This window comes from Nanorana parkeri, unplaced genomic scaffold, assembly GCF_000935625.1.
Source record: "Nanorana parkeri isolate BGI_ZX_2015 unplaced genomic scaffold, ASM93562v1 scaffold137, whole genome shotgun sequence".
NCBI lineage: Eukaryota > Metazoa > Chordata > Amphibia > Anura > Dicroglossidae > Nanorana > Nanorana parkeri.
The window spans coordinates 329,175-348,995 of NW_017306405.1; the positions used below are offsets into that span (position 1 = coordinate 329,175).

General features: G+C 37.9%; 1 protein-coding gene across 1 annotated transcript in view; it reads left to right on the plus strand.

Annotated features, from left to right (window-relative positions):
- Nucleotides 1-18,711, plus strand: part of PTPRN2 (protein tyrosine phosphatase, receptor type N2) — a 288,746-nt gene extending 270,035 nt beyond the window's left edge. The window contains exons 10-13 of the mRNA XM_018553983.1: nt 2,490-2,543; nt 3,524-3,588; nt 10,704-10,777; nt 18,259-18,711. Coding sequence (XP_018409485.1) covers nt 2,490-2,543; nt 3,524-3,588; nt 10,704-10,777; nt 18,259-18,330 — 265 coding nt within the window. The 3' untranslated portion in view covers nt 18,331-18,711. The remainder of the gene's footprint in view (nt 1-2,489; nt 2,544-3,523; nt 3,589-10,703; nt 10,778-18,258) is intronic.
- Nucleotides 18,712-19,821: the final 1,110 nt, after the last annotated feature.

Sequence of the window (19,821 nt, forward strand, 5' to 3'; positions counted from 1 at the left end):
TTTCTTCAGGTTATAAAGTCCTAGAGACTTCAGAAGTAAGATCTTTGTGTTTGAGTTCATGCCTCTCTGTGTTCCCACTCTGTTTGGATATTTCATGTACCGTATTTGCCGGCATATAAGGCGACTGGGCGTATAAGATGACCCCCTAATTTTTCTGTTAAAACATAGGTATTGGGCTAAACTCGTCGTATAAGATGAGTATAGCCCAAAATAATGTTTAAATACACCCACTAACCAGCATGGCGGTATTCCCGAGTGTGGCTCGGGGTTAATTTTCAGTACCATAAGCAGTAACCCCGAGCCACACTCGGGATTACAGTCTCTTACCTTGTCCATGATCCCCGCTGTGTCCTCGGTCTTCCGGGTTCCATCCCTTGCGAGCGTCTGCGTCACAGGGGGGGCGGAACCGGCAGGAATTTTAAAAGTAAAAAAAAAAATAGAACAAAAAACAAAAAAAAATAATCAGAACACCAGGGAGGCTAATCTGTCAGCCAGCTGGATGTGCGGTAATACTGTATACGGCAGGCTTTGTATTCAGTAATAGAATACATCGCTCGCCGTGATTGGCTCAGCGCGGTATACTGTATGTAGCCGTAGTACATACAGTATTACTGCACATCCAGCGGTATTGTATACCCGACGTATAAGACGACCCCCCGATTTTCGGGGGATGTTTTTAAGTCTAAAAATTCGTCTTATACGCCGGCAAATATGGTATTTTAAATTGTGGAGAATAAAACAGAAAGAACTGGAACACCCAACATTTGTAGAAAAACAGGAACAGTGCAGGGAGATTTTGTGGTGCGAGTATTCAAGACATACATATAAGAATCCAGGGGGTGGCACAGCAGATTAGACTCCACTTTAAACTAAATATGTCTTTTCAGTGGACTGACCCTTTAACATGTTTCCCCAGCCTTTCAGTGTAATATAGAACTTACTATGTCCACAGCCATGTTTATATTCATAGCAGTCTCTATGCAGCTTTTTTCCCAAGGACAATAGCAGTGGTGAAAATGAAACATAAACATGTAACAGAAATACTTAAAATTCATTTGTAAATTGTTTTGAAAATGTAGTAATGAGAGTTTAATTACACAATGCAAAATATTTTTTTAAATTTGTTGATCTTTTTCTTTTGTATGGAAGTTCCTATGATGACATTGCAACTTAATAAAAATGATTTAGTAATTTAGGGATATATTTATTTACAGTCACAATAACCAATTAATGTTTCATAGCATATATTTTTGACTGAACATTTACTGGCATTGCCTGAACATTCGCTGATCATAATGCGTGCAGAGCGAATGTGACAGCCCATGAATATCTGTTGGATGTTGCATGTACAGTAAATGCATTTTCAGCACCAAAAGCGTTTGATGTAATTGTTGTCACTTGGTCATTACGGAAAAAAATGTGTGTGCTGCTCTCCCCCTGGACACAAGCTTTGTGTATGTCCCACGGTAAAGGGACATGCGTGCTCTGTAGTTCATGCAAATGTCTGCCAACATACCCTTTGCCATAGTGGGGCTTTGAGGGGGTCCTTAAGAATTTGGTACCCCAGGCATATTAGTACCCCCAATGCCTAAGACAGGGTTACGGTAGTTAAGGGGTTTATGGGTCATTGACTGCGACCTATGGGGGGCGGTTAGCTGGCAGCTCCCCTCCCTCTGATCCTGGTGAATTGATTTTAAGGGTTTACCAGTTTGAAAGTTTTAACAAAACATAATCAGTCACTTACAGGTTCTAGTGGCATGTTTCCCCAAAGGATCTCCTATTCTTTCTTAAAACAGCTCCTCCTTCTTCTCTTCTTATCCTTTAGGTAATACTGGCAGGGCAACCCTTTTAAAGGCACTGGGAACTCTGGAGAAGTGTCTCCCTGGAGTTCCCTGTAAAATCATTGACCGGAAAGTCCATATTTGCTACAAGTCCATCTATGGCCAAATAAGTAACAGTTACATTACTGATCATATTCAATACTCATACCACCTTTCCCTACTAAAGAATGATTTTTACTTGGTGAATGGGTCCATGAATGAGTGGTGTGCTTTAGAAATACGGCAAATCTAACCCAACCAATGTATCAGACACATGGGTGTATCTTGTATAAACTGGCGTGTTTGCAAACACTTTGCTTGGGAAATAGAATTATGCAAAGGGTAAAAAAAGGTTCTTTACATAGGCATTTCCAGATTATTCTGTATTTATAGAAAACATGTTTGAACTATTTTTCAACTCAATTTGTTTTTCCTCATTTGCAATAAAACTATTTTAGGATTCTGTAATAATACAATCATATAGATAATATTGTTTGTTCTGTAAAAGCTAACGATTGCTGTCCATGTGCCAGTGGAAACCCCGGCGGTTGTAAAATGTGTTTCAAATGTAAAATAATATTTTACTTCCTCTTGATGGATTGCACTTTCTAAAGGTTGCACTGTATTAATATTACAGTTCTGATGAGTTCATTATCTTCTTCATTGTAGGAAAGTTAACAAGTGTTACAAGGGGCGCTCCTGTCCTGTAATAGTACATTGCAGGTAAGTATTGCTTCCTAAGTGGCCCATTTTTTCCCTTGGTTAATGTGTGCTATTGCTTACCTTAATAATATCAGCAATTCCATTCAGATTAAGGTAGATGCCATCCTTTACTACTTGAGGTTGAACATCTTTTAATATTTGTATTACAAAAAAACAAGACAGAATGAATTTGTCCGGGCCTTATTGATTGAATAGTTCAAAATTAATTTCACAGAATTATCATTGTCTATCCTGCAGTGTAAAATAGCAACTGTAAGCTAATTGGTTAATATAGTGTATCAAAGACAGATCTACATACACCATTATTTTATTAAGTGGAAGATGCTAAACTGCAAGAGCAATGTCATCTTCCTCCTTGTTTTGAGTTCTGCTTTGAATTATCTTATCAAGTTACTTTAATTAAGTTTGTTTTTTATTTGCTGTGGCTGTCCTATAGTTTTTGAATCTTAGTACTTACCTTTTCCAAATATTTTAACCCAAGCTTAAACAAGTCATTAAAATCTAAAATGTTCATATAGTAAATTTGTATAAGCCCCAAGTGCACTTAGGCTAAACACAGTTCCTCTGTTCACAAGAGAAAATAATTAGTTCATATAGAAGATGTTTTGTTGTTGCCTTTAAGCTTTAAATAATAATGTATTATGCTTTTGTTGTAGTTTGTTTGTTTGTTGCCCACATTGTAAGTAGTTTCTTTGGGTTAAGTACCTTTTTTTATGGGGTTTTTTTCTCTTTGTTGCAAAAACTAACTATATTGAACAATAGTTAATCCCTGCTGAACAGCTTGCGTTGATTAAAGCTTTGTGGCATTTTGTGTTTTTCTGCTTTTAGTTCCCACCTCCTGTTTTTTTTTACCTACTTCTGTTTAGCTGTTCCTTTATGACATTAACAATAAAACAAATACAAGAGAAAAACCACCTTTTGGCTTTTGTGATTTATTTTTTGTCCTGGGGAACACTAACACAATTCTCTATTATTCACAGTGACGGCGCAGGGAGAAGTGGGACCTATATCCTGATTGACATGGTTCTCAATAAGATGGCTAAAGGTGAGCTTTAAAATAGCCATTTCTTTATTTGTGATATGTGTATATGAATTCAATGGCAACAGGGGGGCGTGCATATCTTCTGGCCTCAGAGTGCAACCAAGCAGGCTTCTTTGACTGCGTTTTCCATTTTATTTTCAGTCCTTTACCCCAGGGTGAACAACTAAATGGATACCTAGTCATTGAAGGATAACTGGAAGGCAGTCAGGAAAAATATATATGGGAAGTAGCATCCATTTTAACCTAAAAGTGCACATTGGCTTTCAAAATATTTATAAGAATCACATAAGTAGTCAAAGGAAAATTGATATTTTTTTCAGTTTACATATTTTAATGTATTGTATAATTGTATACCTATGATGCAGATTTTACATTTATAGATGCTTGCTTTACCTGATTTTTGCAATGCATTATTTACAGATTTGTTGGATCTCCCTAGTGGTTATCTGTACTTTACTGCAGTCACTAAGGGGTCTATTCACGAAGCTGCCGAAGGATCCGGCTGTAACTTCGGCCGATCCTTCGGCTAGCTTCGGCTCCAGGACCCCTTCGGTTCAGTAGAACCGAAGGGGTGCTGTACGGGCTATTCACAATAGCCCGTACAGCTCCCGATCATGGCCGAGCAGCTCAGCCGAGCTGAAAGCCGAAGCTGGCCGTGCTGAAAGCCATTGGCCGACCGCTCGGCCTGCTTCTGACAGCTGGGCGGAGAAGTGAATAGACCCCTAAGTCTACCAGCTCAACAGTGGCTGAGATAAAGGGGTTGAATTACTAAACAATGTACATTTACTAAAGGAGACTGTTTTCTTAGCAAAGTAAATGTTCACAAAGCTTATTAAATAAGAAATGTGTTCAATGTGTTCGGTTTAGTCACCCAGTCATGTCTAAGATCAAATCCTTTGTATTATTCCCTTGGAATATGATTGGATAGCTTCATCTTATTTACTAGCTCAGTGAACATTCACGTTGCTAAATGAATAGTATCTAGTCCTTTAGTAAATCAACCCCAAACTGTTCATTTAGCTTAGTCACTAAGGTAAATCTATGTTCACTTTAATCATGTGCAAACAAATAGCCTGTATTGTTCTTTTTTACCTTGTATATCATTGGGTTTTTAAATGGCATACTGCTTCCCAATATTAACGAAGCAAACTCAACAGCCTCTATTCCTTTAGTAAATCAACTCCATCATGTCAGCCACATAAACTGATGACTTGAAAAATGTAGGATTTGTCTAATTTGAAATGATATGTTTTGCTCTTAAATGTGCTGAAACTTATCATGTTATATATATTTTTATTCCAAATATAATGCTGAATACAATTTTATACTATATATCATCTCTATTCCAACAGGGTTGATATGTTCTTGTGTCTACAAAAATATCAATATCTAGTTGTATAGCCTTTCGAAGCAATAACAGCTTTGCACTTTTCTGCACTACATCTTAAAGTGACACTAAACTCAGGACTCTTAAAAATTAGGGCTGGTAATGATTAAAAATTTCCTGTTCGATTAATCGAAGCCACTTCCGATCTCCGACGGAAGACCCGGAAGCCAGAGGAGAGGTGAGTACGGATCAAAATTACTTTGATCGATCAAAATAATTTTGACCGATCAAAAAAATTAACGATTAATCGAGGGATTAATTGTTAATTTCCGCAGCCCTGTTAAAAATGTGTTCAAAAGTATTCACTATTAACAAAAATGTATCTTATTTGTGTATTACTCGGCTGTAGATCATCAAATCATCTCTGAATTTGTGCTGACACTGTCCTTCCTTCTGGAGGGTGGCTACTTTTGTTCCCCATGGTCCCTGTGTGAGTTGTAAAGGATCCACCGCTCCAAGTTTGCACCTGTGATGGACTATAATCTCATGTTTAGTTTACTAATTTGTATTGAGATTATAGTCCATCACAGGAGTGAGCTTGGAGAGGTGATCACTTTACAACACACACAGGGACCATGGGGAACAGAAGTAGCCCACCTCCAGAAGGAAAGAAAGTGTCAGTAAAAAATCAGAGGTGATTTGAAGATCTACAGCTGAGTGATACACAAATAAGATACATTATTGTTAATAGTTAGGGTATTTAAATGCATTTTTAAGTTTTAACTCCTGGGTTTAGTGCCACTTTAGGTTCTTCTAGTATAATACATCTCATTTGTTTTCATTTCTCATTTGTTTCTTGTTTTGTTCCTAACACCTTAGTCTTGCCCAGAGGGTTTTGATGTGGTTTAGGTCCAGGCTGTTGTTTGGCCAATAAATATAATGGCATGAAAACCTGCCCTTCATACCCTTGGCAATATGGCAAGCAGTAATATCTTGCAGGGAATGATTCTGTAAAGTGTGAGGGAATAGAGGGAACAGAACATTAAACAAGGAATAGAACATTAAACATCTTGACAATTTCTTCTTGGATAACCAACTGGTGGGATATATGTGCATGATTTCTCAGGCACAGATTTCCCACTCTCCATGCTGGATTTTTTTTTGTTTTTTTTTATATATTATGAAGAATGCAAATGGGGGAACTAGAACACATAAAGGTGGGCGTGAACACTCAAAACTCTCAGTTGGACAGGAACAGAATGAAGAATTGTGGACTGGTCCTTTAATTTCCATCAGACAGAGCTCAGCAGTATAGTAAACCTGGCACTTTTACTGATACGGCTTAAAAAGACAAAAATTGTGTTACAATGTGTTTTGGACAGCATAGTCCTCTATCAATTAAGAACACAAACACATTGTCACAAGATATATTGCTTTTAAGTTTTTCAGGATTATTAAGTTACTATGCTACTGAGGTCCTGAAGTGCTGATCGTGCTTTAGGAGCTACTATATGCAATTAAAAATCTAAAGCATTCTTTAGATTTCATATTTAGAACAGGGAACGTTGTATTCTTTCTTTGAGAGTGTATTTATTTTCTTTCTTTCCATTATGGAAATGTATATATGTGCCTGATATTTCAGTTTAGGGTGGGGGCACCAGTGGGTTGAATCACCTGCTGGCTTTGCAATTACAGACTCCAAGGTTTAACCCAGTGGTTTGTGTCTTTAGCTCTCCCACAAGGCTATAATTAAGGTGTCAGTCTTTTTCAGCTGGATTACCCATTTGTTCTACATTATGGCAAACCCATCAGGGAACCAAGAACTCATTGTTTGGCTTAGTAATTCTAGTGCCCTTAGAGTAAATCTGTCAGTTCTTGAGGGGAGGTCTCTATTTGGAGTCTTTAAGAGATTTAGGAGATAATTCAACTTGCCAGGGACAACCCAAAACTGTCATAAATAGAAATATATTTCCATATGTTTTGTGCCTAATTAAATAAATAACTATATATATATATAATTTTATATATGTATATATATATCTTTAAAAACAATTGAAAAATTATATACACATGCTTTGATATATATACATAGAGTGAGAGGTGAGAGAGAGTCATCACAGACTGTAACATTGAGTACAACATCATCTTTTAAACATTAGTCAAATTAGTTTCATCTTCTTTGTAACACATTGTGGTAAAAATAAATCAAGACTTACAATACATGCTATTTATATCTTTAAAAAAAATAAAAGCAAGGGATTTTTTCTGCCTTCTTGTTTCAGGCACATTGGTTGACTTTGTTGCATGAACACTAAAGAATGTCATTTATTGACTCCATTCTACCATGTAATGTCAAATTCCATTTTAAGTGTGTGCTTAGTCTTACACAATAGAAGACAAGTCATGTGAAACTGGCTGAAGAATGGAGTCACAGGGCTTTCTTAGGTTTGTGCCCGCCATTTTGTGTTTGACCTGCTCCCTTCTGCCAATGGGCTATGCAATTTGAAATCCTCTGACCTGGTGCTTAGGCTGTAGTTTAACTGAAAGATCAAAGGGCAACACGGGCATTTCAACCCTGCTGAGGTGGGCCTTTCCCAGGCTGTCACACTGTGAGGCATCCAAAGGTTTTGTTCTGACAGGAATCTAGGCCCGGTCTGTGAGGCCTAGATCTTCTTTGTCTGGCCTGAGAAGTTTGAGGCCCAGGTTCAGAATCTAGTGTTCATCAAAATGATCAAAGGCCTTGAAGCCTTGGACATGAAATCTTTCTTTCCATTTCCTTTTCTTAAAGAATGAATTGTACAAGTACCAAAGAATTCAATTTCCAAAGCTTTTATATTGAGTGCGAGCTTGAACTTCAGAGTCCTTCAGTTGTACACATAAAAATGTAAGTGCATTTTCAATCTGGGCCCAGCTGCAGGACTTGCATCTATGAGCATTTCTTTAAGAAAAAAAGCCTTTAAGGATTAAGGCCTTCAGTATTTTAAAAGGAGTTTTAAGAAAAAAATGCAATGATTTGTGTTCTTGTTCCGATGCTTAGTATATTGGAAAGTAGACAATAATGTGTTTTAAAATTGAGCAAAAAAGCTTTGCGCAGTGGAAAAGAAGAAAAGCTTTAATATGGCCTTGTCTTTTGTGCATCATTCAGTTTTTGTTGTGCTACTGTATGTTTTAAAGCATTCCTTTTTTTCTATAACTTCCAAATGGCAGGCTGTTAAGCCATGTGAACAGTGCATTTGAAAGTATTCCCTACTTTTAATGGAATAAATAATGACATTCATATTTTCCCTTTTCCCATGTTTGTTATCTTCAATAATATAGTGAACTATGGAATGTGTCTAGAGTTTGAATAACATATCATTGTTTCTTTTGTTATCATTGAGGCAATTTCATGTATTTATTAACCAGCACTAGTGCCCTTCCTTGAACAATTCGCTTGTAATGGTTTGGTTTATTTCAATGTGTCATTAGTTATGTGTCTTACAGATTATTTTAAAATGCTTCAGCAAGGTTTAGTAAGGCTTTGGAAACATGAGGATTGACATTGTAATGTTGTGGAGTCACACAGCTATATTTGATGTGCTATAGTGCTCAGTGGTCTTCACAATCATGCTGCATGCCTGCCAACAGGCAAATAATTATTTTACATGGCCATCTAGACATCAGCATATAGACTTCAGTAATATTATATTGTTAGCATGTATGCATGCTGATGGTTATATGAATATGGTACAGCCACATTATTACATTGTCTCTCTCCATACCTCTGAAGCCCCAGAACTAACATCATTTGTGGCCCAATGCCATTTTCCCGTGTTGCTCTGCATATTGCCATTTTACTGTAAGTTACCAAGTTAAGAATCATTTGTAATAGTGTGCTCACTTATATATGTACATTGGTCATATGGCATGTTGAAAAAGGCTGATATTATTCTGCTTAATTTATGATGATTTGTATGATTTTTTTTTTCCCAAAGGCACTGTGCTGTGTAACCTGTGTGCTTTGTGCATTGTGTGTGCCCTGTGTGTACATCTGCTGTGTATGTGCACATTTTCATGTGTGTGTACTATATGCATGTTGTGTTTGCTGTATGTGTGTGCATTTGTGCTGCATGCATGTGTGTCTTGTATGTGTGTGTGTGCTGTGTGTGTGCTCTGCATGTGTGTGCGCGCGCGCTGCGGCAGTATTTCTGTATTTGTGCTCTGTGTGTATGTATGTGCGTGTCTTTGTTGGTCGTTTGTTTTACACCTGTCTCACTTCACGGTAACATTATCTCAAAATAAATAATTGTAAGGGATTAAATTAGATATATCTGAGTTCTAGCTGCCTGTCAATAAATTGATCTGTCACAGTTAAATTGAGATTATTTAGAAAGTGCTGCTATAATGCCACGGTAAAATCAAAGCATCTAAAAATCTGAATTTTAAATACACTTAAGAGTTTTTTTCTTCAGTAGCTTTAGACAAAGACATTTGTTGATGGAAATATCTATCTATATATATATATCTTGGTCTGAGACTCCAGCTATTGGTCAGTATAACCTGAACATGGGAGGAAGAGAGGCAGACAGTTTTCCAAAATATTGTGGGGCTGATTTTTTAAATCTGAAGAGTTGTTACCAGTAGCAAACAATCAGGTTCCACCTTTTGTTTTAATTTAAATTGGATTCTGATTTGATTGGTTGCTAAACCAAATAACTCCAATTTTGTTCTGATTTTCTAGCTTCTATGAATCTCACCCTTGATTCATCTAGTGTTACAAGTGATTACAAAGCCTCCAATATAAATATTAGATATACTAGACATTCTTCTAGTTTGAAGTAAAGTGTATTTACTCAATAATTTAGGTCCAGGGAAGATATCATTCTTTTAATACTAGCTTTGGTGGAACTATATATTATAGCTGTTTATTAGTACTGTATGCCCTGCGTTTATAATAAAATACAGCAAAGCAGTAATTCTATCTTAAGAACATGGTGAAAATTCTCTAATTTTCTGCAAGACCTTTTTTCCTTCAGGTGCAACTAATGAGATTTGAGTGTAGAACAAATATTACAAATTGCTATGCATTATTGAAATTCTTTATTTTGGCAAAATCAAGTGTATTTATGTCTAGCAAATACACCAATTAACACTTGACAAAGTTGCAAAGTGACTTTTCAAATCCTGCAATACACAAGAATGTAAGCATTAACTTGTCACATAGTTATTTCCTATATTTCAAATGTTCTAATGCAGAAGGCTGTAGTGGTTACAATTTCACAAGATTAGATTTCGGACCATTTCGGACCATACAGCAGATATGCATACTGACAACAGTTGTAATTTTAACTAATTGCAAAATGTACTTTTTTTACTGCAGTGTACCTTTAAATTCTGTTGGCATTACCCACTAAACCATATCGGTCAAACATTCACAATTAACCTTTTGCATGTTGTAATTATCACATTATCAGTTTACTTTTAAACTCCACACCTTCACAGCGATTGTATCTTCATTTTAGCACACAGGAATGGTCTTTATGTTAGAGACTGTACCAATGGAGCACACAATAGGCAAACATCTCTTGAGAGACCTCTTTTTTTCTTTTCCTACGTTGATGATAATCAAAGCTATACTCTTCTTATTCTGTATGAACATCACAATTGCATCTGTCTGCCACGTCCACTGAGGCATGAATTAATATTTTTCAATTGGTCTGCTGTCCAAGGGGAACTGGCTAGGAAGAGATTGACAGATGCAGCCTGAATAATCGTGTTCTCTGAACTGAGCCCAATTTATGGTTTGTTGCAGGTGCTAAAGAGATTGATATTGCGGCGACTCTGGAGCACTTGAGAGACCAGCGACCAGGCATGGTGCAGACAAAGGTACTGTCAATTAAACGGCAAGGGAATTAAAATATATTAAAGGCTTATCTCTGATTGTTTTTGTGTTAAAGGAAGACTGTCAGCCAAATATGGGAAATATAGACAATGTTTCATTAACATAACACTATAGCATCTTATTCATTTTGTTTTTACATCTTAACTAAGCATCTGTATATACTGTCTAATTTATTGTGTTCATCTGAACATGAGATAGCTGGGTATGGCAGCATAGGTCTCTCTCCATTGTTTTATTTCTTTGTTCTGATTTGAACAATCAAGGATCCTGCAAACAAAGAGAGTGATGCAATACAATGTTAATGATTTATATTTAAGTATTTATATTTTATGTTAAAGTAGCTGTATTATTGCACAGAAATGTCCTCTTTTTCATAAAAAAAGGACTTTGCAAGTATTTCATTGTGTGTAAAAAAGGATGGGCAGATGTCAAGATGCAAATTCCTTTGGCAACACAATAGTCATCCTGGTCTTCCAGCACCTCCCCTATTATTGGGACTGAAGTTTATCTGGCCCTTTCTGCTTTGTATAAACACACACACACATATAGAAAAAAACAAAATCAACACTAGCCTCATTTCCTTAAAAGGAAATAACTTACCTATTTAACACAAGAGAACGGGTTAACTGCCTTGCTGACTATCCCTGAAAATAGATTTAAATGTTTGTATATGTGATTTTATCTCTTTGTTCTCCATACAATTATCTTAGGGTAGAATAAATCCATCTATAACAATTATTATGGAAAAAAAATAGAAAAGGAAAAAATAACCTTTATTCAGGCACCCGGATCAAGGTCTAATATACAGGATGTGTTCTCAGCTGGAGAGGAAATTATTATCTACTATTTTTAATTCATGGTATCACCGCTCTCATCCTGTTTCATCTATGCCAGGGATGCCGTTCATAATGAAAACCGTGACATTGTTGTCAATTACATTTCTTCAAGGAGACCCTAATTAAATACACTGTTATCTATCAAAAAAACTATTTTAGGTCTGAGTATGAATTCCAATGACTTTCCAATATTCCCCAAAAGACCTGGATCATATTTTTAATTTGTTCAAGATAATATGCACCTAATACTGGGCCACATTTTATTATTATAAACTAGAGATAAATGATTGCCAGAGATTATACTTCAAATATATGGAGAACCCCAAAAAAAGGAGTGGATTCTTCAACACATTGTATAAACATATGCTAAAGTAACTTTCAAAAATCCAATCCCTTACATAGGGGTCTATTCACTAAGCTGCCGTAGGCAGCCTAGTGACTCACCAACCCCAAGCAAAGTGAGCCGAACACTGTTCGGCTATTCACTTCAGGCTGGTACGTCTGATTCCAGCCGTATATCGCTGTACATCGGGTGGCTTCAGGTCAGCTGAACACGCTCAGCATGTTCAGACGACCTGAAGTGCAGAAGGAGTTCGACTCAGCCGATCCAACATCTGGATCGGCTAAGCCGAACCTCCGGCAGGCTACTTGCTGCTGTTGGGTCTATTCTTATAGATGCCAAATAGCAGTGAGTAAATAGCCAAATGCCGCTGAGCGGCATTCGGCTGTTCTGCTCGGTCCCTCTGTAGGTGTAGGAAAAAAATGTAAATATAGGAAAAAATATATAAACCGATTGTGCAGAGCTAGCAGTGACAGCTAGCTCCACCCAACTGTTTTCTATTGGCCGGGTGGTTCTGTTGCCGTCAAAAAAAAAAAAATCCCCATAGGAAAGCATAGCTAGATTCCTATTGGCTATTTCACTTTGCAATAGCCAATAGCAAACTATCTATTGCACCTGCTCTCTGCTGCTGTCAATCACCAGACGGGGACCTGATGGAGAACTGCAGGTCCCCCGCTGCTGATTGACAGCCGCAGTGGGCGGGTGCAATAGCTAGTTTGCTGTTGGTAATTGCAAATTGAAATAGCCAATAGGAATCTAGCTATGCTTTCCTATAGGGATTTTTCTTCTTTTTTTTTTTTCTTCTTCAGAAAAAAAAAAGAAAAAAACAAGCAGGGAAAGGTTTACTCACCTCGATCGAGCAGAGTGAACCTTTCTGTGAGAAAGTGTTTCTCTCCTGGGCGGCTGGGAGCCTATTAGACTCCCAGAGCGTTCGGGGGAGGAATGACAGATGCGTTACTGGTTACCAGGTAACACTGAGAACACGGAGAGGCCGCTCACAGTGTGTAATGACAGCGTCCCTGGTTAGCTGGTAACCAGGGACGCTGATCTCTCTGCAAGATCTTTGTGAATAGACCCCATAGTTTTCCAATGAAAGCTTTCTTCTCCTTAGTTGCCATTATAGTTTTGGAAATCGAACGCGATCGGGTTTTCGTACGATAATCAGCCAGTTGATGGGAAGTGAACGATCAGAATTACTGTACAACTGGGTGAATTTCCTCAATCAGGCGGGCCGGAAAACTTTTTTCGAATCGTACGAAAATCGATGGATTAGTAGTGTTTTTGTACAGAAAGAAATCGCAACGTAAACACTGCAGATGCACAAAGAAATTCCGTCCTGTCGATCGTGGAAATTCCGCTAGTTAGTATTGCTAACGAACGATAATCAAAATCTACATTGGTCTGTGCATGATGGGGTATTCGAGCGGAAATCGAACGGGGGTTGGATGATGGGACAAAAGAAATCGAACAATAATTGTTCGATTATCGAATTTCCGATAACTAAAATTTCGGATGAAATTCGTTAGCGCTAGTATGTATGAATTTTCATTTCGGACGAATTTTCGTTGCAGCAAAGTGACAATAGACAAAGGAAAAAAAATGAAATGTTTTTTCAAACAAATAGCATTCAGGAGGTCCCGGATTATGACAGCTGAGAATATCAAATGGGCGGCTTGAGCCCCATGACATCACGGCTTACTCCGCCCATTCGTTTACATTCTGGCCAGAGATGTCATTTTGCAGCGAGTCTTCGTCAGGTTTGGACGGGTTGTCATGCGGTGGAACTTTTTTTATTTTGGTGAGTCGGTAGTTGTCGTGCATCGTGATTGACGCTGGATTACATCAATGGAGCCATTTTTTTTTAACTAAAGAAATTGTCAAAAATGCACTTAGTTTTTTTTAATTAAAGGATATTTTTTAAAAGTGTGGTGTGTTTATTTACATTTTAGTTTAACCCTTTAGTACGAGTACCCTTTACTCATTCACAAGGGGGGGCAGCATCTGGTTGCCCCATAATTAAAGGAGTACCCCAATGCAAATAAGCCCCCCTGCCCGCAGACCCCCACAACCACTGGGTCAGGGTTGGTGGGATGAGACACCCTCCCAATGATGAGGGCACGTGGCTTGGTAAGGTGCAGAGAGAGGGGGGCTGCTCAATTGCCCCCCCCTTTCCTGCCCTGCTGGGCCTGTGCTTGGATAAAGGGTCTGGTAGGAATTTTAGGGGGCCCCCACCTTATTTTTCCCCATTTTGGGGGGTGGAGTTCCCCCTTAAAATACCTACCAGACCCAAAGGGCCTGTATGGTTTTTGGGGGACCCCCATGCACTTTTTTTATTTTTAACTTGGAGGGTCCCTCCTAACATTCCTACCAGACCTAAAGGGTCTGGTATGAATTGGGAGGGGAACCTCACTCTTTTTTTTTTTTCCTTCTGCAGACTGTTAAAAATAATTATTATTTTTCTGTTGTCTAATGTCACTTTGCTGCAACGACAATGCGTTCATAACGAAAATTCGTACAGACTACCGCTAACAAATGTTGTCCAAATCCAAATTCCAAAATGAATTGACTTTCGGAACCCGAATCGCGAAAAACAAAATAATGAAAAATACGATTGAAAACGAAACAAAACCAATTTTTTACTGGTGCTCATGTCTAGTCCCTATCTCACATACATACATACATACATACATACATACATACATACATACATACATACATACATAGAAGGGCCAATTTAGACTGGAGCCAATTAACCTTCCAGCATGTCTTTAGTATGTGGGAGGAAACCAGAGTACCCGGAGGAAACCCACACAAGCACAGGAAGAACATGCAAACTCCTTGCAGATAGCGATCTGGCCAGGATTCAAACCAGGGCTGCAAGGCAGAAGTCCTAACCACTACGCCACTGTGCTGCCCACTACTTTCCCGAGGATTTCATATACATTCAGAAGACTCAGGTTGGAAAAAAAATTCATATTCAGTAATAACTGATAATAACTGATAATTATTGAATATCAGAGTTACTTAAATCAGGTATGTGAGACATGACAGTAGAGTGTTCCCATGGTACTAAAATCTAAGGAGATAAAAGAGAAGACCCTAATGTAACACTGAGTACAGTAATGCAAGCAACTTGCACAATAGACAAGTAGATCACACCCGAAAACTCTAGAACCTTTAAAGGGGGGAGTCACCCCAAAGTGATAATTCATTTAAAGACAAAGCCAGTCATTAGCTGTTTTCTAATATTTATTTGCTGTGGCAGCTCTGAGATTTCACTACCAAAGTTCCCTAGTGGCTTAACTATTCATTAGTGGGCCCTATAGTAAAATGTTGATGGGATACTCCCAACTTGCACATGAGTAACCTTCCTCTTCAGTACCTGGCATTTTGCTTTACCCTTAATATGAGCTCCATATTACCCTTAATGTAAACCCCCATAAATATTTGTGGCCAGTGATTCATATAGTACCCCTACAAAATAGCCCATAACGTTTGTGGTCAGCCTAAACTAATGACAGTTGTCATGCACATGTCTGGCTAGAAAAGCTGCTTGAATCACTAAAACTTACAAACATTTTGAAATGTGCACTAGATACCAGCTTTTGATATGTGTACACGAGTGTCTATAATATTGAATATGAAGCTTAGTAAAGATCACCCAAACAAATTATTATCAGTAATGATTTATCAAACCTAGTATGAAACCTATCAAGCTTTGCTACATTAATATTGCTACTGTGGTCTGTTTTTCATTTCAACACACAAATAACACAAACCAAAAAATAAAAGCTAATAGCTTCATAAGAAAAGATGCTAGCTCCTTATTTTGTGGGCTAAATGGTAATCACATCGTTCTTCTATTTCCAATCCGTTCCACTGCCCAAATCTCTCATGGAAATGCCTGGTAAATTATAAGTATCTGATTACTTGCCAGGGCTGTGTGCTCTCAGGAGAATTAGACTTGATGGATTTAAACAAACCACACACTTTGCCAGCAGAATACAAATAAGAAATTGTAGGCTTTTCAATTAATTTGAGTCTAAGGATTAAAAATCGGGTTACAAATGCCAGTTAGAGCAAGTCCCCAGGCAAACAGCCACCCAAATTACTTCACCAGTGTCTTTACGTTCACAGCCCATGTAAACTATTCTGTTAAATATCGTTTGGAAGACTGTAAAAAGCTTTCCATTGTTCCTGGGGATCATCAGAAAAGCTGGAAACTGTACCTAATAATGCAGTTCCTGTAAAACATGCTTTATTCATAAGTGTTTACATCAAAGATGGATGCAAACACAGGGCCAGGAAATGCTGCTGAAAACAAGATTTACCTTTAATAAAAGTAAACGATCCTCTTGACATTTTTTCTTAGGTTACAGAGGCAATTACAAAATGATTAGTGAAAGGGCAATTATACTTTAATGCTTCATGTAATGAGACCTTGCAATCAAAGTTCGCCATTAATGGCATGAAAAAACAGGAAATGCAACACTGAGTTGCAGAAAAACCATGACAAGACCTTTTTGCATCTCTACAGACAACATAAAATAACTTTCAATGCAATTTCAGAAAATATACTTTCATATTAAGAAAACACGGTGCTGGTTGTGGCAGTTCCTTCTTTCAGGATGTTATAGTTGAGCAATTAAAAATTAGGAACCAAAAAACTTTGCTCTGATGGTTTGCTTAACTCTTGCGTCAGTCATGATGCTACAATAGTTTCCTCTATCTCCTAATGCACTCAAAGCAGGTCAAGCACAGGCAACAATCTATTGTTGGTGTCTGCTTTGGTAAGCAGTTAATTTACATATCAGCAGCCCTCCCAGCTTCAGAAAGTGAGGCAAAATTACTAACATGTTATATTAGAGACCACGATTTTCCTTTCAAATGGACCTCTCGATAACGCTATGAATAAATTCTTGGCATGTCTTGACAAATAGCAAAAGTAGTACCATTCATCAAGTATATGTAAACTCCTAGCCTATAGAATCATAAAACCAACAATGGCAGCTTCAGTTAATACAGCGTGAATGGGCAGGAGGTGTGGCAGGGGTGTGAGGGCTATACAGACTATGAGAGATACTGCCACACTGTGCGTTAGCATAACAACCTGTATTTTAAACACAGAACATACATAAACTGATCATGCCAGCGTGGATTACCAGGCATTGCAGTGCAATGAAGATACAATGAAGAACAGGCTACTTTTACATACAACAACATCAAACACAGACACATATATGTGATAGGAATTTTTGTGGTAACATACACTTTAAAAGCAGTCCTTGAGCTTCATCCAAGTCACTCTACTATGGCTACTATGATAACATCAGTCTGCTGCAGGCATTTACTCAGTCTCTTCTTCTCCATTGATCGGACGTTACATTGTAACTGTAGCAAGGTACAAAGTGAGAGACTGCAGTAGGGACTGATCTGTGTCTGACATTTTTGAACACACAATAGACAAGTAGATCACACCCAAAAACTCTAAAACCTTTGATGGGGGGAGTCACCCCAAAGTGATAATTCAGTTAAAGACAAAGCCAGTCATTAGCTGTTTTCTAATATTTATTTGCTGTGGCAGCTCTGAGATTTCACTACCAAAGTTCCCCAGTGGCTTAACTATTCATCAGAGGGCCCTATAGTAAAATGTTGATGAGTAACCTTCCTCTTCGGTACCTGACATTTTGCTTTACCCTTAATATGAGCTCCATATTACCCCACTTCCAGCATCTTAGTGCAGGAAGAAGATGCTGACCCTTGATGATGCCATTACTTAAACAGCTCCATCTTTCTGGGGAGAAAAACAGATAAAGTCACTATTAGGGAGAATACTGTGTGAGCTGTGTGAGCGAGAGGTAATAAATACCGTCACAATTACACATCACTAAGCATGCATGCCCGTAACATGAATTTATATTTGATGCTAGGTCCAGGTGTTCTGTAATCATACTTTATGATGAAATGTGTGCATTTTTTATATCTATATCACAAAAAACCTTTAACACAACACCTGCTTCAATAAAGTTTACAATTTAAAATTCACACCAAACCCAATTTAAACAGCCCCAAATGCACCTGCTGTTATGATAGCAGTGTAAGATTTTGATCTGTTCTGATCACATGAGGAACCTCCATGCAAACACAGGAAGAACATAAAAGTGCCATGATGACCTTAACACTGCCATACAAAAGCACTAACCACTCAGATTCCATGATGCCAGTTTAACAGTTCAAGCCTTTGACAAAGGTTACACAAATTAAATGTCTTACTGTTTCTATTTTCCAGGAGCAGTTTGAGTTTGCACTGACAGCCGTGGCGGAAGAAGTGAACGCAATACTAAAGGCCCTTCCACAATAAATGTTCCACATTCCCAAACAAATCCAGAGGATTCTTCTCTCATCCCCTTCTTCCTTTCAATCCCTTTAAGCGTTGTTGAAAATTGTGACCTGGTGTGTATCATGTATAGTACCCACATAGAAACTTGCGATCTGCATTGTCCCCCAGTGGGGAGATCATTAAATCGCAGGAAACCCAGCAAATGGGTACAAAGAAAACACAGTCATCCTGGTGAGCAGATATCATTTGGTTTTCCTTCTTCTTCCTGATCATCATTATTGGAGCAGGACACCAAATCAGTCTTTTCATTTTCTCATTTATTGGACTTTATTTAATAACTTGGTGCAGGAAGTAACAATCTCCAAATTCTACAAACAACCACACAGATATCTACATCTAAGATCACAACGAAATATGATTTCTGAATGGTTGAAGTTTGTTAATACACTTTATAGTTTTCTCTTTGCTTTATTAAAATGGGGGCCTACATATGGTATCCTCTAAGACTGGGCTTAAAGTGCATCTAAGGGCTCCTGTGTGACAGTCTGAGCAAGTCATGAATCCAGTTATTATTGTGCACAAGGACAAGCCTCATAGAGTAAACAAAAAATGTCCTTTACCTTCTCTGAGTGAGCCAAATCATTCATTTGTGTATCATTCAACCCCCACCCCCTCCCCCCCAACCCCACGATACTGCAGCTCACGATGGGAGGTTTTCAGCAACAGAGGCAGTGCTGTCAATCCAGGAAGCAGCGTGCAGGACTAGGTGTTGGCAGGTGCTTGTTGAAGCTACAGGCTACTGGCTGATAGCCGCTCCCACTGCAACACTTTTTTTTTCATTCCACTGTAGTTTAAGCAGGCACAGCCTGCATGAGGATGACAATTCTGATCTGAATTTAGGAGCAGTGCAGCATCGTTGTCCCCCATCACAGGAAGCTGCATTAGGTGGACTTCATTGACAGGAGCAAAAGGCATTTGTAAGACTTTGCAGTAAATAAAAAAAATGTAAGTGTCAATGCACTTATAATACATGCTGCAGCACTTTTTTCTAATGGGAGGCCATAGTTCTACTTAAAACATCATCATAACTAAGAAATGTGATTGTACCATTGTGTTGGATAACCAATTAACTATCAGCTTACATGTGTCTGAATACCACTGGATGTTAACAACTAGTATCTTATTGGTTGATAAGTATTGCTGCATTCCATTGCTGTTTGCACCATGTTAGTAAATATTGTCAACTCACTAAAAGACCAATTACTATTCTCATGACCATTGCCTTATAGCATATACTTAAAAGAAAGATTTAAAAAAAATGTTGATTTTGTGTGTATTTTCTTGCTTTAACAGATTTTATGGGGTTTGTGTAAAACAATAAAGGTCATTCAAGTGTGGCAATTTTATTATAATTTGTAATGTTTTTTTTGTTTTTTAAATATTAAATCACAAGACGGCAGTTTAAGTTTTTGTTTCCTAAAAACATGGTCTGAACTAAGTAAGCATTGGTAA